We start from the raw sequence: 27,944 nt of genomic DNA, 5'->3' as shown, positions 1-27,944 counted from the left end.
GAGAGCGCATGAAGCTGCCCTTCATGAACGACCAGTGCGAGCAGATGCTGAAGATCTGTAATGAGTTTGTCAGACTGCAGGTGTCCTATGATGAGTACCTGTGCATGAAGGTCCTGTTACTGCTCAGTACAGGTAAAGAAACACACGTGGTTTTGTAAAATCACAGCAGTGTTTTTCCGACTTCAGGAACTGCATTTATTCTGGGAAGAGATCTCAAAATCACTTTTCCATTGTATCTACTATGTTGCACTGCCGCAGCCTTTTCATTGCAATGTGAGGGAGGCTCAGTTTGTCACAGTAGGGTAGTATGGTTGAGTGGAATGGGGACAAACTGCATTATAAATACAAATTGCTAATCATAGTTCAGCAGTAGTGATGAGAATGTATGAGTGGGAGTAAGTCACACATGACCAAGTCTCAAGCTAAGTCTCAAGTTACTGTGATGAAAATCAAGTCAAGCAAGTCACAAGTCAAGGCATATGAAATGACTAGGAATTCAGTTTATGTTGAAACAGTTTAAGATAGGCAGCAATTTAACTGTATTATCATTTTGGAAGATGTAGTGAGTGTTTCTGTTCTCTATTCTAACTGTATTTAACTATACACAAAGGTGTTTCTATTATTTAGCCTACTATTAGATTCTAGAAATGGGGTAGAAAGTAGTAGAGCAATAGAAACACTTGTCAGTAACGTTAACATAAAGTTCCAACAGCACCAAACTACAGCAAAACAAAATGAGCATAGAGTTGAATCAGTAGCTCTCTAAAATAGTTTAAACAACAACAATACTGAATATTGTAACATTAATGAAGGTAAAATTTTTACAGGGCTTGTGTATTAGACTGCATTCGTTTTAGCTGTGTTCTTAATAATTTTGCAACAGGGTGTAGCTTAAACTTAACACTAGCTTTCCAGCTAACGTTTGACCAGCCAGTTAGCTCAAAAGACAGTCACGTAACTAACCTTTCTTTATGGGTTCTGTATTGATGGATGATTGTGTCAGTGATTTTTGAGCTGCAGACAATCCAAACCGGTATTGTTACACGTAAGGTTTTTTTTCTACGCAGCTGGTTCTGGAAAGCCGGATTGCTATGTGAAAGAGAGATCTTAAAATATGGTTGAATCAGAACTTTCTCTGTCTGAATGAAAGTAAGACTGAGGTTGTTGTGTTCAGTCGACCTGGGGATTTAAGTGCTTGTATAGATGTTCTTGGTACTTTAGGAACATATAGTCGTCCATTTACCAAGAATCTAGGTGTGATCTTTGACAGTGCTTTTAAGTTTGAAAAACAGATTAGTTCTGTAAAAGCCAGTTTCTTTCAGCTGAGACTGTTGGCCAAAGTCAAGCCCTACCTACCACGCAAAGACTTTGAAAGAGTAATACATGCATTTATAACGTCTCATCTGGACTACTGTAACTCTTTGTATGTTGGAGTGGATCAGTCATCTCTTCATCGGTTACAGTTAGTCCAGAATGCAGCAGCCCGACTTCTAACAGGAACTAAAAAGCGTGAGCACATTACCCCTGTTTTAGCCTCGCTCCACTGGCTTCCTGTCCGCTTTAGGATTGATTTTAAGATTTTATTGCTTGTTTTTAAAATTTTAAATGGCTTGGCACCTTCTTATTTATCAGAACTTTTACATGTACACACTCCGGTCAAAGCACTGAGGTCATCCAATCAGATGCTCCTCGATGTCCCCAGATTCAGGTTAAAAACTAAAGGTGGCCGAGCCTTCTCAGTAGCTGCTCCTAATCTTTGGAATACTTTACCTGTTCAAATAAGAAATGCCCAAACTCCTGACACTTTCAAATCCTTGCTAAAGACCTATCTTTATTCATTGGCCTTCAAACAGAGTTGAGTAGTGACATTTATTTTATTTTTTACTTTTTCTACTGTTGTCATGTATATTTGTTGTCTATTGTGGAAAGCACTTTGGTCAACTAGTGTTGTTTTTAAATGTGCTATATAAATAAACTTGAACTTGAAAGCACACATAGTTGCGGGATTATGCCACAAACGTTGCAATGAGCGAACTCAAGTATTTAATAAAAAAGTCGAGTCCTTTTTCAACTCATGGGTCTTAAGTCGAAGTCAAGTCTCAAGTCATTTATCTGTTTTAGTCTCCGAGCATCTGAAAACCAGGGAATAATTGGAGTTAGCATCAAAGTCAGTTTTTCCTTGAAAATGTCTGAAAACCATTTTACAGTGCGACACCATTGTTGTACCACTGCAAGTGGGGGTTCAAACATGCACCAAGTTTATCAAAAATAAATAAATAAATTCTCTACTTTGGTAAATGATAAAGCAAACAATAGCTTGCTTGTGAATAATCAGAGGATTTTGATCTACAATGCACAGGGCCACATATTTGAACTTGTGTGTATTTTAGCTTTGTGAGTGATGCAGTAAAACACTACAAACTTGTAATTAATTCCAAGTACTGTCTTAAAAAAAGAAAAATACAGTTAAAACACTTAAAATAGGACTGGTTTCAGTCCTGGTTGATTTGGCAACACCTTGATTTGGGAAGTGGGTTTTGAAACTACAGGTCCCAGAATTCTGTTCAAAGTCACTACTGATGGTAGCAAATTATATAAAAAGCATTGAATTCAAAAATGCAACAGATAAACAGCAAGTGGTGTGTCTGTTTACAGCACCTTTATGACGTGTTGGGGGTGCACATTCTTAGTGATCAGAATCAGTCTGTGCTAAACTCAGTGGGGCTTTCCTTTTCTTTAAATTAGAATTAGGAATGCACCTCTGCATGTTTTAAACACTTGTCTTGCATTAAGTATCGAGTCAGTTGTTTAGTTTGATGTTGTCTTCATCCGCACTTTTAAGCATCTAGTTCTTGAAAGAGAGTTCTTTCAAGACTCTTCTTCACAATCACACAGATCACATTTCTTTTCATAAGAGACAGAGATGTCAATACTAAAATAAAACTCCATATACCAGATTGCAGCACAAATTCTCACTCTCTTGCTGTTACTTTCAAATTATGTAACAAGACCAAGTCTGTTTTCTGCCAGTGATCTAAAGGCATTTTGTGAAAAGGTGGCTAACAACACCCACAGATTTGCTTCCAATGTTTTTTTGAAAATTATAAAAAGCATAGAGGTAAATGAGTACAATTTTCTGTTTCTCATCTCAGATGACCATCACAATCCCAAATTGCCTAAATAAAAGCACATAATGAAAAGCCTCATTGCAACAAACCCTTTTCCTCAGTTTTGATCATTTCAGTTTTGCTGAATGAAAATTGGATTCAGCACATTTGATGTCATAGTCCAAATTTATTCTAAATGCATTTTGGTTTGTTGGCAGTGATTTGCTTGAATTACTTTAAAATATACAAATTAGTGATGACATCCCTCACTTTCCTTTCTTTGTGAAGAAATAAAATAGAAAAACCCTACACAGCATGAAATAAATATTACTGAATCAAACTTTTTTCCAATTATGAAGATGTCCCTTTGCTTAGGAGGAGAGCATTCTTTTTTCCATCTCACTCTCTGGGAAAGGATTTCCTCGTTATGGAGAGGAGATTACATTTCCATACTGAGCCTTGGTTGCATTTTTGTACCTGAGGGTTATTTCCATGTGTTTATCACCTCAGGGATGGACATAACTATCAGGTCAGAACAACTGGTTTGAGCTGTTTTAATCATTTCTCATGCAGTGAAAATTTAAGTCACTTAAGGGATAATTTGATTTACTGTGTAAAGTACCTGTTAAGTTCAGAAAGTTTTACTGTCAGCAGAGTTAACATCTGTACTTCTACACTCTGCATTTTTAATAATTGTAAAATAATTATTGCGGGGTCATAGTAAGCTTTTTTTCTATAACACCCAAAGGTTGTATAGTAAATAATCCAGAGTAGAGAGAAGGAAAGGCCGTTTGTTTTTACTCTTGTAAAAACGGTCTCTCGGCCAAACCATAACATGCATAATGAAGAGGCCAGATAGCACTAGCACTGCAGTATCTCCCATTTATCTGATTATGTAAATCGGACACTATTTCACCCTGGTCCTGCCCTCTGTGGCTTTGCATAATCTCTAGGCCAGTTACTGTGGCTTTGCCTGGGCCCAGTGCCAGGCACCAGACTGACAGTCTGTGATGTGTTGACGTCGTTATGACAACTGCATATTGATGTTTTTCATCTGTTTGAGGTTTTTAACATTTCAGCAGCGACCAGCAAAGTCAAAATCCTCAATCCTTAGTGTGTGTTCTTTAAAATACGCTGTACATGTAGAGTTTATGATTTTTTTATGAGGTGTGTTGAAATGTTTACTGCCCCTTAGATTGTCATCCAGACCACATCAGTTAGGGAACACATTGCACGGTAGCTACTGATGTTACCTTTAGTTTTGCATATTTTCCACTGCCTAGAGCCTTCTGGTTAGGAGGTGCGTGCCGTGCTTCTGTGTGTGTTTAGCCAACGTCTCCTCGGGGCCCTTGTTGGGGTCCCACATCTAATGTAAGTTCTAATGAAGTTTTAAAGGCTTGTGCTGTTTTCTGCAACAGAGAACAGGATAAAGAACAAACTAAGACAAATAAAAACATTATTGATGGATTTTCAGTCTGAGACAGATGTTTAAATGTGCATAACCAGCTGTTTACATCAACAGCTGCCAAGATGGCAAATTAGACCGGTATTACATTGTAAAGTATTTAGAATCAGCACACCTACAACCTGCTTCATTTTTGTATTCTACTGAAGATACTAAGACTGCCCTCATTTCCTTCACTGTTATCTCCTCACCTACAGCAGAGACACATTACAGACATAATAAAAGGTTATATCCTCCACATACACAAGCAATGTCCAGGATTAACTCTTATCAAAGTTGTGTTCTTGGTCTAATGTGGATTTATTTAGAGCTCAAATGAACTCTGCGTCACTCATTAACAATGTTTTGTTTAAATTATTATTTTTTCACTTTTGTATTTTATTTTACCAGTCACAATCCTGCCATCGCCAGCTAACTTGCACACTACTGATGTGCCTGTCACTGTCTGTGTTTGTGCACGTGTGTAGTACCGAAAGATGGCCTGAAGAGCCAGGCGGTGTTTGACGAGATCAGGATGACATACATCAAGGAGCTGGGAAAAGCCATCGTCAAGAGAGAGGAGAACGCTAGTCAGAACTGGCAGCGCTTCTACCAGCTAACTAAGCTACTGGACTCCATGCAGGAGGTTGGAAACACACAGACACACACTGCTAATAATGCATGCTTTACATTTTTCCTCTTCTTTGTTCTATATAGGATTTGCAACATTGAAAACAGACATGTCTAGCATTTTACAAGTGTGTGTATGTTTTTTTTCCCACAACAGCCTGGCTTTTTCTTTCATATCTTTTTGTTCAAGTCCATCAATAACCTGTAGAGTTCCACTGAGTTCCCTGCACCATGCTGATTAGTGTAAAACCCTAAAGAATACACTCACAGATCCCACTAAGTGCATTATGTTTCAGGCGAATCTGGTAGAAGCACTCTAAATCTCGCTCTCTGTAAAGCCTCTTTATTGCAGAAGACCTACTGTATACCTGAGGCTAATTTAAAAATAATCTTGCAAATTGAAAAAACAAATAAAAGAAATTTTGCTAATCTGTCTATGTCTCTCCTCCCTGGATGTCTCCTCCAGATGGTTGAGGGTCTTCTCCAGATCTGTTTCTACACCTTTGTGAATAAAACCCTCAGCGTGGAATTCCCGGAGATGCTGGCGGAGATCATCACCAACCAGATACCAAAATTCAAAGATGGGAGCGTCAAGCCTCTGCTGTTTCATCAGAAATGACTGCCTTAAAACTGTGAAGCAATGCCTTAAATCCTGCCCTGCCCGTGTTCCTCTCTAAGCCCCCAAGCTTTGGCCCCGAGCCCTAAGCCTTTGCTTGTCCTGCCTCCCCCATCACTGATTCGACTCCTCGGTTTTCCCCTGCACCCTCTAGGAATTCTGCCACGTCCCTCCAAGGCCTCAGCCGTTCAGCTTAATCCCGGAGCACAATACCTGTGGTGTCACACCTCCTAATCTGCTCCAAGGTTTGGCCAAACTACGGTAGGACACCCTATCGCCAACCCTTAGCCCTTCCTCTTAACCAAGGAGAAAATGTCTCGTGGGCAGGATGCATTTTGCGTCTGTTTTTTTGTTTTTTTCCGAGCCCCCTCCTCCGTCCACAGCCTTGTCCTCAGGTCTCTAATGCTGTTTCTTTTGGTGGCAGCCTGCATCTTACTCTCTCCTGTCTGCCTCCAGTGTTTCGTTGCTGTTTTCACTGACAGGCCAACACCTAGAAACACCTTTCCTCCCTCAACATGACACCTAATATATTGTTCAACTCTCCGGATTAGCAACTTATTGAAGCGCTCCCCAAGTTCAAGCCTACTGCTCACCAGCCCAGCTTGTCTCCATTTGCCCTTCCCAGCTCCAATGCGCAGAGAATGTAGTGAGTGTTCGCTTGTTGTGGTTTCCAGAGGACTGGTGGCGATGAAGGGGATAAACAAAAACACAGAAAAATTAGAAACATACTCTGACATGAGAGAATCTTGTTTTTCTTGTGGACCCAAGGAGATTAAGGGTGAACTATTTTCCGCTGTGAATCAGTTGTCTTTTCTGAAATGTCGTAAATCAGATTTATATACCTGACCAATGGAAGAAGAAAAAAAAAACAGCTAAAGGAATATTCTTCATTTATTTTATGCAGACACGCATTTCTGACCATACATGCAAAAGTCACGCATACACACAAACATACAAAGTATATGATGACACACATTCACTCAGCAAAATGTTTACACAGGATGTACTGAGAAGGGAAAACCAGTGCCTTTTAGCTTTTACAGCTCTTCATAGCCATTCTCTAGAAACTGTTGTTTTTTTTTGCATAACAATATAACCTTGACATCCTTTGATTGACTGCTTTATTCATGCTGGCAATTCCTGTTTTCTTTCCAAACTTCCATTTGGCTGTTTCTAATTTGGGCAGCTCTCTCCATTCTGATCCCCAGACATGCACGTAAGAAACATATGGTATAGATGAGAAATGTGTGGAGCAGTGTGAAATAATAAGATCTTAATTTTGAGGGTAAAAAAAAGTACAAGAAAAGAAACAAAAATTTTGTTTGTTGTTTCACATGTAAAGTATATCTGATGAATATGCTGCATCGCCCCCAATCAGTCGAATACTCATCCAAATACTTTCCCTCTAACAAGTTTGTGAAAAGCGGGAAACCGACTTTGTGCTAAATGGACACCACTGGAATTAAAATAGGGCGTATCTGCTGTGGGGTTTTTTATATTTAGCCGTAGATTGACTGATTTAAATATTAGGGTTTAGGTGTTGGAATAATCAGTGAGTTGTTAATTAGAACAAATATTCTATGCATCTTTTATTCAGATGCAATCACACAAATGGGGGTTTTAGAACTTAATAGCCTTTCAAAAAACAGGTGTAAAGCCATAACCATTCAAGCAAAAAACTGTCTTGAAGTCAAAAACATCCATTCATTGCCAGCTGCATTCATACTGAGGTTCTAGTTTAGTACATGGCTTCATGCAACTTTATTTTTTACATGTGGTTTCATGGAGCTCCTCTTGGAGTGACTAGCCAGACTGCCTGTTCCCACTTCAGAAATCACAGCAATGTCAATTAGGAGTGGAACTAACTTCTGATGTGTGTTGTAACCAAACAATAGTACTAGACTGGTTGGATTTTCTAAGATAAGGTACAATTAACACAGTAAGTGCTAGACATTTCTCAAACCTATAAACACAATACTTTTTTGTTTACTGATTCCATCTTAATTTTACAGACATATTTTCCAACAATTATCATCACCATGTAGTACTCCTGATAGGTAAACAAAAAGCATATTATTTGTGACAAAATTGACAAAAAAAAAATACCATTTTAGATTAAATATACCCTTTAATCAGCTTTGTCTTAAAGTGTTTGCACAAACAGGAACTGGTGTTGAGCTCATCATGGGCTGAAAATGTTTGTTTTGTACATGACATGTGAAAATAGAGACACGTGTATATAGGATGGAGCCTCAGTTTTCTCAATAGGATTTCACCCGTAACATTGAAATATTTTTGGAAGGAGGTGCAGTTTTGTCCAAATAATTAGAGAATCAAAGCTCAGGCTATGAGTGACTACATCACTTGGATGTGTTCCACTAGTGCCAAATGTAATAGCAGGTTTTTACTGTATATGTCTTTTCCTGGAGATGTGAAGAAGGGTGATTATTCATTTGGCATTCCACATTATGTGGTTTTTGTAACTTTTGCTCGAGGGTGCTCATTTGTGAGAAAGATCATAGTGTCGTGTCACCCCTACACCAGCCTAAAAGCACTGATTGTTATCATCCAATTAAGTGTATGATACCTCTTTTTCCAGAGATGCACAAAATATTGTATTTTTAGAACTGCAAAGGAAGCAGTAATGCCTACTGCTGTCAAACAAGGTGGTGGTCAGCATTCGGTACACCTGTAATGTAAAAACATGTTCGTACCAGCTTATGTGACGGCCAAAGCAAAAATACATTGACAGCGCATTTGAACATTGGCTTCTGCTGGAAGCGCAAACACAATGCTCCCCCCTTTCAGCAGACATGGCTCTATTTTCCTCAGTGTTTCTTCACCTTTCTACTGCCAGGCCTCTCTGCCTATAATGTCAACCGTACAGATTTTCAGCTGTTCACTCTCAACGGTACTTTTCCCTCCCCAGCGCATTAACTCTGAATGGCAGTTAACAGACCAGGTAGCAGGTTGCCATAGAGACCGGTTATTTGTGTGTTGCTTACAGCTAACAGCCCGGCAGGATGCATACAAGCCACTATTCAATAAAAGGCATCATGCTTTTAATCAGCCATTCTGTCGAAGGGTGGGCGCTCACAGCGGGGTAATTTCATGTACAGTGTAGGCTTTCAGCTGCACCCGCTAACATGGGCTCGATGCCGCTCATTGACTAAACAGTCCATTTGTTTGGGTGACTTTTGCCTACAGTATTACATTTGTTTCCAGGTGGCGGTGCTTCAGAAAACCAGCTTTAACGTGTAGATGTAACCATATTCCTGCTAATTTCTAAATGGCCATAGGTGTATATAGCAGCGCCAACATAGCCAGTGCAATGTAAACAGTATCTATTATTACAAAATATTTTTACATGGACATAACATCTATACTCCTCGTACTACATTTTACCTTTCAACTTCATGTTTGACTAAAGGCCTTGCGAAAGGGAGACAGAGAGCCATAGAAATAAGATTTCAAATCAGGAAATAGATAAACCCTTAAAAAATATCAATGCTTTTGGAGATTAATCTATTATGTAAAAAAAAAAAAAAAAAAGACTATTTTCTGCGATTTTCAATACATCTGCAAGATCCTCTTTGATATGAATAACTTTATCCAATCCTTTTTGTACATTGAACGAGTCAAGAAAGTAAATATTTTTCTGTTTGTTGGTTTGTGTTTGATAAAAGGTAGACGTGTTGAATACATTAGCAAGTGTTAAACATGTTTGTCTCGTGAAGTAAATGTAAATTCTACACGTCAATGGGAAAGTCTACCTGAATGCTCACTGTGTTTTAAAGTTATAGGGAAGCGAGGGGGGAAAGGAGGGAGGAACGGGAGGTAAGAGAGACTGGAAGAGGTTTTTGCGTTGTAAAAGAGTGACCAAAGCAGAGAAGAAAAAAAATTAACAAACAGAAGTATTCAAGCAGTTACACTTTAAGTAGTACTTACTATCCAACTTCTAGTACTTATTATTTTATTTGAAAGGTATCTTTTTTTAAAATCAGGCTTTGGTTCCCATGTATATTGCTTTGAGGATTTACTGGTCACTTTAAAATAGAAAATGAGATATAAAAAAAGTTGAATCTCCATGTTAAAGTAAATCTACCAGAGCCTGACGCAATTGCACTACCCTCATACTGGTTGATAAAGTCTATTTTGTATAAAATACATGCAAATATTAAAATATTAATATTGTTTAAAGATAAAGGGCAGATCATGTTTCACTGGTACATATGGCGATGGCTTTCACTGAAGTCTGTTTTGTTCGTATTTCAGTTATGTAAATGTAATCCAATGTAAACACAAACAAAAAATATATAAAATGTTTGTTTAAAAAAAGAGTTTGTTTCACGCATTACACCTCTTCTGTAGTCAGTGTCGATATTTTCACCTATTTGATTAAATGTTGAATTAAGTTATCTGTGTTGTTCTTTGACATTGGATTTGGCATCGAGTTGATAACAACTTGGATGATGATTTTTGTCATCACTGGTTGAAAGTGGAAATTCAGAAAAACTGATTTATTTCAAACATCTTAGACAATAAAATTTCCTGTTTTTCAGCGCTCAGCTCCAGTGCTTTTCTTTTTTTCTCTCAGATCTCAGCTATTGAAAATGACCTGGAAATGTTGTACTTAAGTGTAAAATTGATCATTTAAAGGAATATTTGGACATTTTGGCTTATGCACTTCACTTATCCACTGAGAGGTAATTATCAATGCTTAGAATGAAGAATGGAAACAGGGGGAAACAGCTAGCCTGTCTTTGTCCAAAGTTAAAAATTACCAACACTTCTAAAGCTCAGTAAATAACAGATAACTGTGTGGATTTACAGAGGGATTACGGGCTGGGACTACTTCAGCTGTGTGCAGGGACTTCCAAGAGTCTTGTTGTCATCATGAGGTTGCCAGGCATCCTGTGGAGACGCTACAAGTGATGAGCAGATGAATAAACTGATGTTTGTCAATAGTTATAGTACACAGCTCCTTCTAAAATCCCACATTGCCGTATTTACATTTCTGTTTGTGTACAAATTTAAAAAGTGAGATATGTGTTAATTAGTGAGCTTCAGAGAGTTTGGCTTTGACCTCCTCATCTAACTTTAAGCATTCTTAGAGAAGTGTTAGAGAAAGAAGGGCCAGAGTGATGAAAAATGGTCTAAAATGCAACTTTTGATTTAATCTCAACTGCATTAACAGATTTTGGCACAATTACATCCAAAATGTGGATAAGTTTAAAATTGTGCAGTTTAACAACAAATGTACTAGAAGTTCTACTTGCATTGTGTTATATACAAGTGTTACTATCATTTATGTGATTCAGAAGTGCTGGCCCATGCTGCAAAAGAAATTCATTTGTGTGTCCTCGCAAAATTGCTTGTGCTGGAAGCTTGGTTTATTTGCGTGTCGTGCTATGTAAGCTTGGGAGCATAGGTCAGCACTGTGCAGACAGTTTACAATTGGTCAATGTCATGAATTTGTCCAGAATTTCACTGTAGATTCTGGAGTGACTTCTTTAACACTGCAGTCACATTAAAATGCAAAGGAAGCTCTGCAGCATGTGTAAATACAGCCACAGCATAAACATTCAGGCAAGGCACTAAATCTGAAAGGAAAATCAAAGAGCTCACTTGCAGCTGTTGAACATTTATCTTTAATTCTGCACAATTATGTCAATTCACCAAAATATCTGAAAGAATATTTAAGGCTGTAGATAAACTTAAATGATACAAAATCTGGGCAACAAAGATGGAATTAAGGAATTAAGTTAGTATGCTAAAAATACAAAATATAAAATTTCATACTTAAAAAATTATACCTTATCAAATGCTATATATTTACAATGTCGATAAAACACCTCAAAATGAATACAGTTCAGGATTACGCCTTTAAGAAAATCTCATAAATAAGAAGTTCAGATATGAACAAAGTAGTCTTATTTCACATTTAAGTTTTTTTTCCTCTCCCATTTGATTTTCTTTCAATGTTCTGTCCTAAAAGACAAAAATAAAGTTCAACAAAAAACAGAAAACTTAATACAGACGTTCACCAAGTGGTTCAAGGAAAAAGTTCAGCTTTACTCATGAAAACTAACTCAGAAAATTCATTGGAGCCCCAAAGACGACCAGCCCACATATACATATCTGAAAAATGTATGCTTTCTCTTTTCTTCAAATGTCTGCACTTCTCTGAAAACCACATCTTCAGACATGACAGCCTTGTCAGTAAACTCCGACTCAAATTGTAAATGTCTGTCCTTTTCAGTTAATTACATTATTAGGTCATGACATACATAATGCAGACAACTATGTGCTCACTCCATGTTGTCGAAGACTAGATCATCTAATGTAAAAACCAACGTTGGATGGAATCCACATGATGGTTTAAAACTAGGAGAAAAAGTTAAAATAAATGATCAATCATTTGCAGGTTTAAAAAGAACACCCTGATTAAAATAGAGCTTGACTCGACACTTTACATGACAGTGGATCCAACTATTTTCCAAAAGTCCCAAAAAAACAAATCTAAGCTAGAGAAGCACAGTGAGGCCCCACAGCTGGGTTTGTTTTACCCAGCAGGAATCAGTTGTCACTCCTACATGGCATTATAAACCGCTGATCTGCTCGTGGAGCTTGTTTGAAATTTTTCACATTTTTTGTGAGGGCTCTACAGGGAGAGGCATTATAAATAAGGATAAACCCAATGCTCACCTTTCGGCGAACTGTTTAGAAGGCGGCCTCATCTTGTGCTGATCTGCCCTGGGGCGCCTGTTGCCGAACTGGAGCTTTGAAACATAACCCAGGTTGAGTCTTGTCCTGGGGAATTACCCAGCCTCCATAGCGAATGCTGGCAAACACATTTTGAGCCATACAACAAAAAACAATCATTTAAATCCGCTTTAAAAGCTTCAGCCCCTTAACGGGGTTAGCAATTATTCAAACAGGGCACACTGAGGAGGTGAACTAGCAAGTCCAAAGTTAAAGGCCACTTGCTTTGTATGTGTTCTCTGTCATCATCTCAAATCATCTCTGCAGGAAGATGGTAAAAATAGGCGATGCTGAAGCTGCAGTTCAGATTCATAAAGCAAGGGGTGAAAAATCACAAGCCTCACTGCTCAGAATTATCAACCCCGCCTAACCCTCCCTCCCCTCCCACCCACTTTTCTCTCTCTCCCTCACACACACACACACACACACACACACACATACACACACTCCAGGTTCATTACCACATCATCTTCACCAAGACTTGGGAAGTCATCCACACTAATCCAATAACAGCCGGAAACCACAGTGGGATTTTTTTTTTCTCCAGTGCAATTCATGGGTCTCTCCATAGTCTGCTTCGTTACAGCGTCATATGCATTCGGCATGGATCTTCTTGGTCCAGTTTCAATTCCCAGTCTAGTCAAGACAACAGCGGCCTCATTAACAATGGCCCAGTCCTGTATAGTTTACGATCTAATTTTCTAACTTGTGCAGTCAAATCTAGTCCTCTACAGTCCAGTTTGGTCAACTCCGGTCCAATATTGTCCAGTTCGAGTCTTTTCCTCGACCCTGGACTATAAAAACTCCACGTAGTTTTCTGGTATCAGTCCTGTTCGTCCGTCCAGAGTCCCTTCCAGCCATCCAGGCTCCCTGGAGGAATGAACTAGAAAGAGAAAGAAACATTGATTTCGTTTAAACATCTGAAGATAAGGGGGGGAAATATCCATAAACGTGCATCACTTAAACATGTGACCTGAACACATGTACACAAGCCCATGTGTCAGATAGTGTGAGAGAAAAGAGTGAAGGGATGGGGGTTAAGAGACAAATGCAAATAACTGAGGACAGGGCAGTTAACAATTTCACATGTTCCTCATTATGTGAATGTTTCGTTTCTAAATATTTTGAGTGGAGATCAACAACAAATAGCAACATCACATACAAATAGCTGCTAATAAGTGAGCATGGAATATGTGCTTGGATTTGAGGTGTTAACTCCACACAGGGGTGTTTTCTACAGTGTCAACTATTTTTATCAACTATAGACGAAGGTGAGAACTAGCTGAACTATTAGAAATAATTTTGGTAAAAGGTGTAAAACCAAAACTGATTAGGGTTATGTTATTGAAACCATTAGTGTTAACAATTATCATAAGCAAAGTTTTGCTATCGAGGAGTCTACTGAATAAATTCCATCATACTAAAAACCTTAGGTAATCACATTCATTTCATTGGGCCTTGTCCCCTCAACACTTTTTTTTTATACAGTTGTGGTGCTACAATGGATGTTGTTTCAGTACTGGTCATCTTTGGCTGTTTATCATAAAGGCGCATGTATACCACCGTGTAGCCAGATAGTATTGCAGTGCCAAATGAACAGTAAAGGTTGTCAGGCCATGGACAGTAATCTAAATTAGTTTCTTAGGTTAAATGCACCTGATTTTAGAAGGAGATACGATTCCTTAAACTGGTGTTAATAGATTTTTTTTGCTCACTTGGGGGAAGAAGAAGAAGCTATAAACACAGCATTGAAATATTATGGCCTTATGAAGTCCATCCCTCTTCTTTTAGCTCTGTTTCGGTCTCTAACAACTCAGAAGGAGCATCTGGCTCATTGGCTGCTGAATGCTCTGCTATTTAGTTTAATAAAGTAATAAAGTATTTCTGATTCTGATTATTTCCACCAGCTAGTCTAGACTGACTTTGTCTGTCCATCTACTAAACAAGATGACCTCTGGCGAGATATGGCTAAAACACAGGAAGTTAAAAGGAACACTGCTGCAGAAGTAAATGGTGTGTTCACCACATATTGTCCTCACAGGGAATCTAACTCAAAAATGCTGCAGACCATGGTACCACACAGTTACATCAACGACAGATATCAAATGTGAACTGAACATGACACTGCACAATGTTTTCATCTGTCTTTTTTTTTATTTTGAGGAATCAGTAGATTTAAATAATTGGTACTATTCTATGTAACAGCTAAGATTAACACATTCATACATTGTATTGTAACAGAATTCTAATGATTCTGAAGCTGCAGTATGAGCTCCGTGGGGACAGCTGGGATGCTCCGTCCCTAGCTAGCCATGATCAGATCGGGGTGTTGAGATACCACTGTAGGGATTACATGTCCCCAAGGTCACATTTTGAACCCAAGGGCTCCGGTGACACCTCTGCCTTACATAACCTGCAATAGTCTTAACGCAGCTAACTCTATTTAGGATATGGGAGTCTGAGAGACCATGTGTCAACTGGCATTACCAAAAAAAGTGAATCCCTATCAATCTTGAGTGTCCCTGCTAAATTTCCCAACAGAGAATTACAACGTACCGTGAGGACTTTTGAGTTATCCTTCCTGATAATGAGTGAAGCGGCAAGTACTGTGTAAATAGTTTTATAGTCTTTAAATCTGTGCAAATCTGGTCTTCAATAGAAGCCAAAACCAAACAAAAAACAAGGGGGGTAATTGTGATTCAGCGTTTTTGGAGCTTGAGGTTGGAGAGGCTGAAATTAGGGGAGAGAAAGAGAACAGAGAGGAGGCAATAAGGAAAAAATTAAAGGAAGCCACTGAAAAATAGAAGCTATCTTTTCAAGAGTTTTGTGTGTCATTTTTTGTGTGCGTGTGTAGGGTTACTTTCATATATATATTATATATATATATACGTGCTTTTTTGCCCAAAACTAAGCAAATGATTCCTCAGATCTGAAAGATATTAAGTGCTTGGCTTTGGGCAAAAGCAATGCATTGCACTTGTCTGCATCTGTTACACTCTAGTCTGCTTGCCAGCTTCTAATATTCTCTGGAGAAGTTTGCAATAAGAGCAAGTGCACATCCAAGTCCAGGTACTGGACACATTTAGGCTCAGAGTAATTTACTGCAAGGTGTCAGCTATAAAGCTTCTTCGTACAACTCCACCTTCCGCTTTCCTCCAACAGGAACGCCTCACCTTGCTTAAGGAAAAACTTTGTTGACGAATGAAAAGAAACCATTTAATGTTAATTAGAAAAAATTGATGGCAGTCAAAATATATGGTATTCACTAAAAATGGTGTTAAAAGCCTTCCAGTTATAATTTATTGGGCAAAATCCCACGACTGCTTGGATGAATTTAAACACATTTTCAACACCAATGATAAAATCCAACACCCAAGCTAAATCAAGTCCAGCAAACTCCCAAGGCTGACTTTTTGTTTTGACAGTAATTGTTTGTTTCTATACAAACACCGACACACACTCTTTCCTTTTTCCTTTCTGCTGGCAAGTCCAGAGCTTGACTCACCATTCTCAAAGATGGTCCCAGCGATGAAGGACAGCTCGGAGTCATGCTCTGCCTTGCAGGCATACAGCGCTCGAGCCTTCCTGCCTGCAATACTGGAGACAACAAGAGAGTGAGAGTGAGAGAGTAGGATTCAGACAGCTTTCATTTTGAAACAATGCTTAATTTAGACACCTCAAATTTAGACCTAAAGTAACACGTTACACAAACCACAGACAGGTTATTACTTTATACTTACTGCTATATAAGTAACAACTGGCTGTATTCACTAGTCAAACTTGATGATGTTGGATTTTTATATAGGTCTCCACATTTGCCTTTTTATTGGACATATAATGGCCATATATTCCAAACTTATACAGAATCAGGTTCTCCCGCAGAATCAGCTAACTGCCACGCAGAGGGTAGTAGTTGAAGGAAAGGCTGGGGTTTTGAGGGTGCTGCTGCAGTGGCAACCAGGACATTTGAAGCTTGAAATGTGAAGTACTGTAATGTATTGACAAATGCTGTATGTGTGCATGCAAAAGGTTGAGTTGATTAACTGCTTCTGATCAAGGTACATTTCTATTCCAATTTTAACCCTAGAGGAGCAATTTAGCTTTTAAAATTCCTTCCTTTCACTGGAAAGGTCTGAGGTCATAGTCAAGTGCTTTTCTTATGGACCCTGAAGTAAGGAAGACTACTGCAGCTGTAGCGGTTAAAGACCTTTTTCTTGAATATACTATTACAATTGCTTCATAAATTCAAAATAAACTGGCAACAGTCGAGACATCTGGCATGATGAATTTTGAAGAGTTGCTTGAGAAAGTAATAACATATTGATAACTACAATCAAGAATTTGCTGAATAGTAATTGATGAGTGCTTAAATACAATTTCTATGCACTCCAATACCTCTATTTACACACTAGTATGGCTAACAAAGGCTTTCCCAGCACAAGTCTGGTCTTCTAATGCTTCACTGTGATTAAATCATCACACAAACAATGTGGACAAACCTGACAGGAGAGGAGTCACTGGAGGCGGAGGACGCCGGCTGCGGACTTGATGGGGCTGAGAACATCGGCCAGGAGGGAGAACGTGGTGAGGTGGGGCTGGGAGACTTTGCACTGATGGACACATACCCACAAAAAGTTTTAATTCATAGCATTCACAGTATTATACCACAAAGAAAAATTATTTAAATATGCATTCAGTTCTGGAAATTATCAGCCGTGACCAATGTGTTCTTAAATAGACGCATTTTTCTTACCTGGTTGGTATGCTGCCACGACTCTTTGGGTTCAGCCTGGAAACACAAGATGAAATAAAAAGCAAGATAAGTAATCCATCCTAATCAATGAGCCACAAGGTCAAGTACTACAAATGTTTCTGGACTTGTGAAAATAAAGAAAAGTTATTTCACCTAGCTTGATATTAATTTAAACATTATGCTTAGAGAGATTATGTTACTGATAGGTTTTCTCTTCTCGATTGTTATCTCACTGAGGTGTACTTGCATTACATTTCCAACACACAAGGAATTATTCCGCAGAGTGGACCTTGCTTGAAAACATTTTTAAATAAAACCCAAATTATTTAGCTGCAAGGAGAAACTAATTCTTTAACAGGTCTCAGTGGGTGTCGCTTAATGTGATCCAGCCCTGACGAAAATAACAATCTTAGGAGAAGGCTAATAGCCATGATGAACAAAATGGGAGATTCTGGTGTGCTTCCAAAGTCAAAACAAATGAAGGATTTAGTGGTCTTCATTGTGGATAAACTTTGCCTCAACACAATTCTAGGTACCTAGTCAATATATGAACTATATTCTGCATTTTACAGTCTGTAGACAGAGGTGACAGGCATGTAACATCATATAGTTACAGACTAAATTAATATTTAGATTTAGATACTGTATTATACTCTTTTCAAGCTAATGGAAGAGTATGGATCCACATTCAAGCCACAGTTTCGCTCTCAGAAATGACATGCAGGTCGCTATACATCACAGGCTGCTCATGAGGATGAACAATGGTTGAGAATGAGAGATGGTGAAAGGCACAGATTGAGGCATGAGGAAACAGCAAGTCGCAACTAAGCAAGAAAGCAAAAAGAATATATTCACAGTCAATCAAATTATGTAAACGGCAAGACCAGGTTTTGCAAGCTTTGAGATAATTGTTAAGTGATTAACAAACATTGCAGAAAAATCTGTCCAAAGCAAGGCCAGGAGAGTCACAAATAAACCAAACGCCCCCACTGACAAAACTTATCCAGGCTGTTGTGCATCATGACTGATGATGTGTTTCAGGCTCTGAGAGCCTGCTCCCCCTGTTTCTCCATCATTCATCCACTATTCTTTATGCTCTGGCCTGTATGAACTCAAATCATATTGAGGTTCAGCAAGGTTTCACTTAATGTTCAGTATATAGTACATCTACAGAGGAAGCCATTTGATACTAACATTGACTTAACTTATGGGAGACAATTACCCAGAGATTTTCGATAAGAAATCTTGTCTGCGGACCCACCTGTTCATATACTGAACAGCAAAGACAATTTCTCTCCATCATCTAAAGGCTTCAAAACTGCTTCTTCTGCCATTTTTCCCTGATTCAAGAGGATTTGAGATATCAACACAGTTTTACCTTTTAATTGATCTAACTTAATCAATCCATTGAGTATAAAATACACTCAATGGCATGGCATGATTTTGTTGCAAGAATTGAGTTAAATGGTACAAGTTAATAGTGCTGAAGTTCAATTGTATTCACAGAGGGGTTTATGCAAGTGAAAAAAACGGTCTCCAAGAGCAGAGCACAGCTACATAACCACAGCTCACTGCTAGATAGATTTTGATGATAGCCAAAGTCTTAGTTTCAAATGAACTGATTAACTTAAAACACTTCTATACCCACATGGCCCACATGGAAAGAACCTATATGAGGATATATGCGCATATATGAAACCTATATGCAGTTTATATGCACATATATGCTGCATATATACACATATATGATAATATATATGCTGCATATATGCGTATATATGCAGCATATAGGCAAAACTGAGGTGCATATACAGGCCATATAGGTCTCTGGTATTGCTTCTTTATATCCACATATAAGCCCTATATGTGGATGCAAGATATGTCTCCTATATAGCTCATGACAGGATCTGGTCATTTTGTAGCTTATATCTCACTTTGGCAACTGTCATACATGATGCCTAGCTCATATTTTCTATTATCAAGGCAATAACTAAGAACTTAAAGAAAATTATGCAGGGACTTATGTATGTGCGAACACGTGAAATTGGTATCACATGTAACTGGCATGTTATGGAATTTAACAATTAAGTGAGAGGAGATGGAAAGCTATGATGTCTACATGTTTTCCTGAAACATTTACAAGGTCAATTCTTTCTTGTATAAAGATAGTGGAAAAGAAGGAAATGTATAACAAAATGGTTTGTTGTTTTTTTATTTCGTCAATCAAGCCTTTTTCCCCCCAATTTCAAGTCACTTCCAGATTCACATTACAGCTCATACACATCCACACATTCACCGTTACATCCACCAAATGCAATGCAAAATGCAATGTTTTCTGTAATGTCTTAATGCAGTTTCTAGATGAATTTGGCTGACAGGTCATTAGTCTAAATGTAGCAAAAAAAAACTAAAAAAAAACAAAAGTACATAGAACATACATTCAAGTAATCATCATCATCCCACATCTATCTGAGGATTTCACTGTGGTTAATGAATTTGAAGACAATGTCAACATTTCTGTTCAGTTTTTGTCTTATTTTTGTTCTTGTACTATTTGATTGTTCTTAAGTTAATAAATAATGTAAATTTCTACATTTTGGGCTATTATTTATGTTGCCTAGTAGCTATGGATTTTTATAATTTTGCTAATATATAGGTAAACATAGGTGCATATATGTGCACTGATATAGGTACATGTATGCACTGATATAGGTACACATATATGCATATATGTACATATAATAGGAAAACGGCCAATTTTATATATGTCACATATATTAAAAACCTATATCAAAACCTATATTAAAACATATATGTTTATATAGGTTCTTTCCATGTGGGGGGTGACGTTTCAAACTGTTTTAATCTTCCATTCTATATATCTATAATATCTATTTAAAATTTCAGGGAGATCCCAGTTGGTTGAGTTTTGAGTACATACATATATGATATGTCTATATTTCTGTTTGATGTAATGGTGCATCCAAGAAAAACCGAGTTTTGGTTTGGATATTTTAGCATACAGTTTCAATGAAGTGTTCAAACAAGCAGGTACAGAATGTGATATAATTCGATATTATTGGTGGGCTGTTATCGGAGTTAACGTGCTGCGTTAACGTGAGACTCTTATTGGGCGATTAAAAATAAAAATCGCCGTTAATCTATTCTCAAAGTTGGGTTGGGAGCTGGGTCTATAGGGGAGAGGCGGGACGATTGAAACGCGGGATGAATGAAACACAGCAATTTCTGATATGCCAAACTACCTCAGCACATACAGTCCACAGTACTTAACAGAACAGGGAAAAATCAGGTGGATACGTCACACTTTCACAGAGTTATATGAAAGAAGCTGTTTTCAATCACAGAAAGTAAATTCACTCAAGCAATCTTTTTTTTTGAATGACGATTGAGGTGTTTCATTCGTCCCGAAACGCAGCCATTCTACCTTATTTAGATACGGCGGGAGGGGGGCAGAGTCCATAGGTTGCAGACTGGACCACCAGGATGCTCACAGCCAAATAACAGGATCTTCACAGTAGACCAGGAAAACAGGCTGCAGATGTAGGCCTGCTACGCAAGCTATGATGACTTTCACCTTGATATTTTAGCGCAGATGTATACCTAGACGAATTGCACTGTAGGGGGCGAGAACGAGTCTTCGAACCTGTGTGTGTGCCTACTGTGAAATTACCACATCAAATGTGACGTGCTAACATGGATGCAGCTATGAAGCCGCGAGGTTTGCTTCAAGGAAAATTTATTTTTAAGAAGCTTCCCAATGGTTTTCACAAGCAGTTTTTGATGCATTTTGGAAACAGGAGATGAGCCCCTGGTCTAATGCGCCACCTGGCTTGATAAACCCGTTCTCAAAGACTTACTTTTAGTCATTATTTGGGTAGCACACATATTCTGATTGCCTTCGGTAGAATTCAAATGAGCCATTTTAATCTAGATTAATTCCAAGATTACAGTGAGATTAATCTAGATTTAAAAAATTAATCTATGCCCACCACTATTCGATATCTTTCTAAATATCAAAATATGTGGGTGGCTGTGGCTCAGGAGGCAGAAGGTCGGTGGTTCGACCCCCGGCTCCTCCAGTTTCCTCCAGTCTGCATGTTCTAGTGTTCTTGGGCAAGATACTGAACTCCAAATTGCTCATTGATGTGCCATCAGGTGAATGTGACATTTCGGAAGTCTAGAAAGACACTATTATAAGAACAGACCATTTACTATATGGTAAAATTTGGGGAGACTGAAGAGTCAAGCCTTTTTCTTTGTTCAATTGGTTAGTTAAGTAAAGCTAAACAGCTTAAACTGGAGCTGTAACAGGCCACCTGGTGAATGTAAGTGTAAAAAAAAACTGAGGTATTGTGCATACACAAGATTAGCAAAGGCAGAATATTACTCTATTCTACTTCCAGTGTCAGACATTTCACTCCCTATTCATTGTTTGTTATTTTAAAGCACAACCATGGCTTTTTTTCTCTTATAGACCACTCTGCACATAACTAATTTATAGCTGGGCTCCCTTTTTTTTTTAAATAGTTTTTGATGATGTGAAATGTAGTTGCCATAGTGATGCTGCTATATCCTAAGGCATACATATGGTCTATCTCTCTTTAGCAAACATATGAGCCACTTCAATAAAGACTGTTAACACTGTCACTCATTCAATAACAAAGAGGAGAAGGGATATGTGACATTCTTCATTCTTGACCTTGAAAACAACAATTGTCAAACATTTTCACAGCATGGTCCACTCAGTGGTTGTTTTGGAGATTTAGATTGTATCACACGAATGAAGGATGTTTGAGCTGACATATTGTGAATGTTGGTTTATTAACTGACTTTGTAAAATTAATCTCTTGGTTTGAAATTGAAGTGTACAATGTTTTGAACTGTTAAGCAAATGGAGCTCTGACTGATATCCAGACCAGATTGGAAACAGAACAGAAAATGAAATCATTTTTATTCAGTCATACACTGTGAAACTGACCTGTTTTTTGTAGTTGTTGTTTTTATTGTATTTTTTGCCCTTGACAGATTGCAATATTGGTACATAAGCTGCAGCACAAATAGCTAACAGGATGACAGATACTGTTAAAGGAGACCTATTATGCTTTTCCATATTTTATGGCTTATCCACAATGTTAGAATGTTGGATGTCCATGTTAAACGTGGCCAAAGCTTCAAATAATGAGGTTAAAGTATTTAAAATAAATCCCTGTGAGCAAAAACCTCAGATTTCCCCCTATTCTGAACACACACTGAAACTAGTGATTGAGACCATAAACATATTATGAAAGTGTTTACTGAGGTAATAAATCAGCAGAGAAGTAGAGTCATTTCACCATTATTTCTAATGGAGCCAGACTTCTTTTTGCAACCAGAAGAGTCACCCCCTGCTGGCCGTTCAATAGGATGTAGGTTTATGGGACTTGCGCATTGGATTCACGTCTCAGACCGGAAGCTTCCCGCTTGGGGTAAACTTCTCCCTTATTGGTGGACCAGTCAGATGGCACGGGGTGGAGATGATGCAATGGATAAGACGCCGGCCTTTGGTGTGAGAGACCCAGGTTCAATCCCCCACTGTGACCCACACTTAACCCCTCATTGCTCCAAAGGTGTGAGACCTCTGACATATATAGCAATTGTAAGTCACTTTGGATAAAAAGCGTCAGCTAAATGAATAAATGTAAATGGCAGACGTGCACACATCAACAAGCTTGCTCCTCACACAGTCAGATGGCTTCCTTCAGTGAACTGAGATGTTTAGCAACTCTATTTGAAGACAATACTACCAGCCATGTCTTCCTTCTTTTTCATGTGGACGCTCTGTCCTACAGAGTTTTCATTTAGCGACATACACGGACACAGAACTGCGGGAAAGTGAGCCGTTTGTGAGAACCACATGGTCAGCTAGCTGCAGCTAAATCTAGAGTGCACTTTCGAGCCTTTACGGTAAATCAGAATCAGAAGGAGCTTTATTGCCAAGTAGTGTTTTACACATATGAGGAATTCGCTGTGGTGATTAAGGTGCTACACGTAGACAAACATACAGTCAACATAAATAAATATAGAAATATATAAATATGGAATAGAAGAACAACTCTGTAGATATATACATGTGCATTATTCTGTGTCTGTGCCGTGCAGAAGTAACGCAACGGAAGAGAATATTGTGTACATATAAATATATAAACTGACAACATAAAAATATATAACAACAAAGATCAACAACAAATATGTGCTACGCGCCAGGTCTGTGCACAACATGAGATGAAACAGTATTTACATGTGCAGAGACATTTGTATCATTTGCAGGGGGGAGTGTCAGTGGGGGACCCAGGCCTTGTTAATGAGGCTAGCTGCAGACGGGAAGAAGCTGTTTTTGTGGCAAGAGGTTTTGGTCCTGATGGACCGCAGCCTCCTGCCAGAGGGGAGAGTCAGAAACAGTTTGTGTCCGGGGTGGGCGGAGTCAGCTGCAATCTTTCCTGCACGCCTCAGAGTCCTCGAGGAGTACAGGTCCTGAAGAGAAAGAAGATTGCAGCCAATCACATTCTCTGCAGAGCGAATGATGCGCTGCAGCCTGCCCTTGCCCCTTGCAGTGGCAGCAGTGCACCAGATGGTGATGGAGAGGGTGAGGATGGACTCAATGATGGCGGTGTAGAAGTGCCCCATCATTGTCTTAGGCAGGCTGAACTTCTTCAGCTGCCTCAAGAAGTACATCCTCTGCTGGGCCTTTTTGATGACGGAGGTGATGTTCAGCTCCCACTTGAGGTCCTGGGAGATGATGGTGCCCAGGAAGCGGAAGGAGTCCGCAGTGGTGACTGGGGAGTCACACAGGATGATGGGGGAGGGTGGGGCTGGGCTCTTTCTAAAATCCACGACCATCTCCACTGTCTTCTGGGCGTTGAGCATCACACTGTTCTGGCTGCACCAGGTCACCATATGGTCGATCTTCCACCTGTAGGCGGACTCATCCCCACCTGAGATGAGCCCAATGAGGGTGGTGTCGTCCGCATACTTCAGGAGCTTGACAGACTGGTGACTGGAGGTGCAGCTGTTGGTGTACAGGGAGAAGAGAAGGAGGGAAAGAATGCAGCCTTGAGGGGATCCGGTGCTGATGGTCCTGGAATCAGAGATAGGAACCTGTCCGTCAGGAAGTCCGTGTTCCCCTTGGAGGAGTCAGGCACGCTCAGCTGGGAGAGCTTTTCCTGCAGATGGTTGATGAAATTCACAAACAGGATCCTGGCGTAGGTTCCTGGGGAGTCCAGGTGCTGGAGGATGTAGTGAAGGGCCATGTTTACTGCATTGTCTACAGACCTGTTGGCTCTGTAGGCGAACTGCAGGGGGTCCAGGAGTGGGTCTGTAATGGATTTTAGGTGGGACAACACAAGGCGTTCAAAGGACTTCATAACCACAGAGGTCAGGGCGATGGGTCTGTAGTCGTGTAGTCCAGTGGTCCTTGGTTTCTTGGGGACAGGGATGATGGTGGAGGCTTTGAAGCAGGCTGGCACATGGCATGTCTCCAGTGAGGTGTTAAAAATGTCAGACAGCTGATCAGCACAGTGCTTCAGGACGGATGGGGAGACAGAGTCCGGCCCAGCTGCTTTGCAGGGTTTCTGCCTCCTGAAAAGACCGTTGACTTCCCTCTCTGTGATGGAGAGAGGAGGGGAGGGGGTGGAGCTGGCCAGCTATGAGGAGGGAGGGGAAGAAGTGGTGGACCAAGGCTGAAGCTGAGCGAAGGAGTCACGGGGGATGGTGTCCAATTGACTCTCAAAACGGCAGTAGAACTGGTTCAGCTCATTTGCCAGGCGAGAATCTTTTATAGAGTGGGGGACTTTGGGTTTATAGTTTGTGATCTGTCTGAACCCCCTCCAGACAGAAGTGGCGTCATTTGCAGAGAACTGGTTCTTTAGTCTCTCTGAGTACAGTCGTTTAGCTTCTCGCACCTCCTTGCTAAACCTGTACTTTAACGCCCTGCACCCGGCCCTGTCACCACTCCTAAATGCCTCCTCCTTTTCCAACCTTAGCTGTAAACCAGGGTTTGTCATTGTTACAACTCACCCTGGTGCGTGTTGGTATACATGTGTCCTCACAGAAGCTGATGTAGGACGTCACAGCATTCTGCAACACGGAGCAGCTCATTGCTCTGCAACTATCAGCTGCTGTTTCAACAAAAAGGCCATTCAGGGTGAAAATTCAACCGTGGAGTTCTGTCGGGAGATGCAGTGACTTATCCAGCGGTGAGTAAGAAATACTATGAATAATACATGTAATTTGTTATGCTATGAGGAGTGGAAAAGTCTGCTAGCCGTTGGGCTAATTGTAGTAGTGGAGTGTTAAATGCCATATAGGCTAAAGCTCAAGCTAGTAATGGTAACAAATAAGCTAATCTTGACAGTTATTATTAAGCCTAATTTTATGCTTCTCTTAAATGTGATTGCTATTAAGCCATGTTTTATGTGGTAATGGAGTAAATTTAAAGTTTACTAAACTTTACCAGTCAAAATGATTTAATGTAGGCTAGTTACTGTTCTTTTATGTCATCCACAGAAGACAGAGGAGGAGGCATGAAGTGGACCTTCGTCAGAGGACAAGAAGAAAAGAAGGAGGAGAAGGAGAGCAACAAAGAAAAAAAAACCCAAACAATATAAATTCCTTTTATATTCCCTAGTACATGACTCGTTGTTTATGTGTAGATATAGAGTAAGAATGTGAGAACAGCACATATCTCATCATTACTGTGTGATTATAGAACATGGGAGAAAAGTGGGTACTTTTAATATAGCCCACACCCCTAATATTACTGTATAACTACATGATAACAAGTGGAGAATATTCAGCTGTCTGCATAGTTTATTCATCTTGTGTCATGTGTAAAGAATGAAAGTGAACAGGCCTACTTGGCTCTTCTCTACTTTAACGTTTGACCCACTTTCATACATATGTGTGACATTAGTACATTACTGTATAACTTGAGAAACAAGTTGTTTTCTGCTCCAGCCTGCCTAAATGAAAAACATTTTTACAGTCACTATTGTAACTGCTGGGATTAAATGGGTTTTATTAGCTGCTGCAGCACAGGGTGAATGATGAATAGACCCGTTTCTCAACTTATTATTCTAAATCATGCAATGAAGAATGCATAATAAATCCCGGGACACAATCATTTGTATTTATTGAAATTAGTATATTATTTTGGAAGCACATCACAGTTGAGAAAAACATTATAATGAATTAATAGCTGCCAGATGATGTCATTGTTTATTGCCTGTTTACCAGCACTGCAACCTGTAGGTGCCCAGAATTTTAAGTTTAATACTTAAATCAAACAGATGTATTTGTTGTATAAATAGTTTTACTAATTGCACATGTTCAGCCCCAGTGCCACTGCTCTTTATTTTAGCACCTCAAGAAGACTTCCTATCACAAAGGAAGGCATTTCAATGTACAACTGCAGTACTTCAATCTAAGTAAAGTAATTTCCCTAACATTTTAGTGTTATTTCCCTTTTAATAGACATATGTAACATGTTTTATACTTCCTGTGAATATAATCCAATTACTCTTCATTTCATACTGTATATGTGTTGTGTTAACACTTTATTTTGATAACCGGACGTTGTGATGGGCGTCTTTGTGCTAATTTCACAAAGTCCGACGTAATTTGATAAATTATGTTGTATGTGGTGCTCGCATGGCATACCATTTAGATTTGATAGCCTCTCTTCAGATAATACTCTGACTGCAGCATTTGTCTTTGTGAAGAGAGAAAGTAACAGAACAAAGTCTCTAACTCTGCCTGCGAGCTCCATTAAAACTGAATTTACCATACAGAGTCAAATACGTGAATACAATACAAATTTCCTTTCGAGGACAATAAAGTATACTACTACTACCACTCCAGATTTAACTGCTACTAGCTGACCATGTGCTTCTCACAAACAACGGCTAACTTTACCGCAGTTCTGTGTCTGTGCATGCCGCAAACTGAAAACACTCTCTGTCAGAGGGTCCACACGAAAAGGAAGGAACACATGGCTGCCAGAATTGTCCTCAAATAGAGTTGATAATCACTTTAGGTTTCTGAACAAAGCCATCTCTTGTGTGGAGAGCAAGGCTTGTTGATGTGTACATGTAGAGTCGACCTTTGTCGTCTGACTGATCCTCCAATAGATCTTCCAAAGTTGACCCCTTGAGACAATGCCCCTCCTCATTTGCATAATGAGGCAGAAATGCATTGAGAAATGTAAAAAGAGCAGGCAGAAATATATAACCATTGTGGAAATAAATAGGGTAGAAATGCAAAAGAAGAATAAAACAGACAAAAATATTTAAAGACACATAAATAAATACATTAAAAAAAACAAGTAATTAATAAAGTTATTATTATTATGAATAAATAAGGTAATTAATACAAAGGTGAATAAATGAAGAAGCTAATTAAAAGAGATATATACATTTATGTATCATTGTACAATTTAATTACTGCCTACGTTTATTTATTTACTGTTTTTTTTTTTTTTGCATTTAATCGCATGCTTATTGATATTGAGCGTTTATTGATTTCTGTATTTATTTCCCTTTATGTCAGAATCCGTCCTCTATACTGGAAGAGATG

General features: G+C 39.1%; 2 protein-coding genes across 3 annotated transcripts in view; one reads left to right on the top strand and one right to left on the bottom strand.

Annotated features, from left to right (window-relative positions):
• The window catches only part of LOC119895281 (glucocorticoid receptor-like), an 81,869-nt gene extending 71,504 nt beyond the window's left edge, over positions 1–10,365 (top strand). For both annotated transcript variants that reach the window (XM_038708268.1, XM_038708266.1), the window contains 3 exons: positions 2–132; positions 5,040–5,197; positions 5,648–10,365. In XM_038708268.1, the coding sequence (XP_038564196.1) occupies positions 2–132; positions 5,040–5,197; positions 5,648–5,800 (442 nt within the window). In that variant the 3' untranslated portion in view covers positions 5,801–10,365. The remainder of the gene's footprint in view (position 1; positions 133–5,039; positions 5,198–5,647) is intronic.
• Positions 10,366–11,425: 1,060 nt separating this feature from the next.
• Positions 11,426–27,944, bottom strand: part of LOC119895282 (rho GTPase-activating protein 26-like) — a 104,458-nt gene continuing 87,939 nt past the window's right edge. The window contains exons 21-24 of the mRNA XM_038708269.1: positions 17,316–17,351; positions 17,062–17,172; positions 16,068–16,159; positions 11,426–13,445 (exon numbers count right to left, since the gene is read on the bottom strand). Of these exons, the coding sequence (XP_038564197.1) occupies positions 13,357–13,445; positions 16,068–16,159; positions 17,062–17,172; positions 17,316–17,351 (328 nt within the window). The 3' untranslated portion in view covers positions 11,426–13,356. The remainder of the gene's footprint in view (positions 13,446–16,067; positions 16,160–17,061; positions 17,173–17,315; positions 17,352–27,944) is intronic.

This window comes from Micropterus salmoides, unplaced genomic scaffold (assembly GCF_014851395.1).
Source record: "Micropterus salmoides isolate LMB-PRFRI ecotype aquatic unplaced genomic scaffold, ASM1485139v1 Ms_hic_scaffold_9, whole genome shotgun sequence".
Classification (NCBI taxonomy): Eukaryota; Metazoa; Chordata; class Actinopteri; order Centrarchiformes; family Centrarchidae; genus Micropterus; species Micropterus salmoides.
Note: the sequence above shows the minus strand (reverse complement) of the source record. Positions and strands in the feature narration are given on the sequence as shown.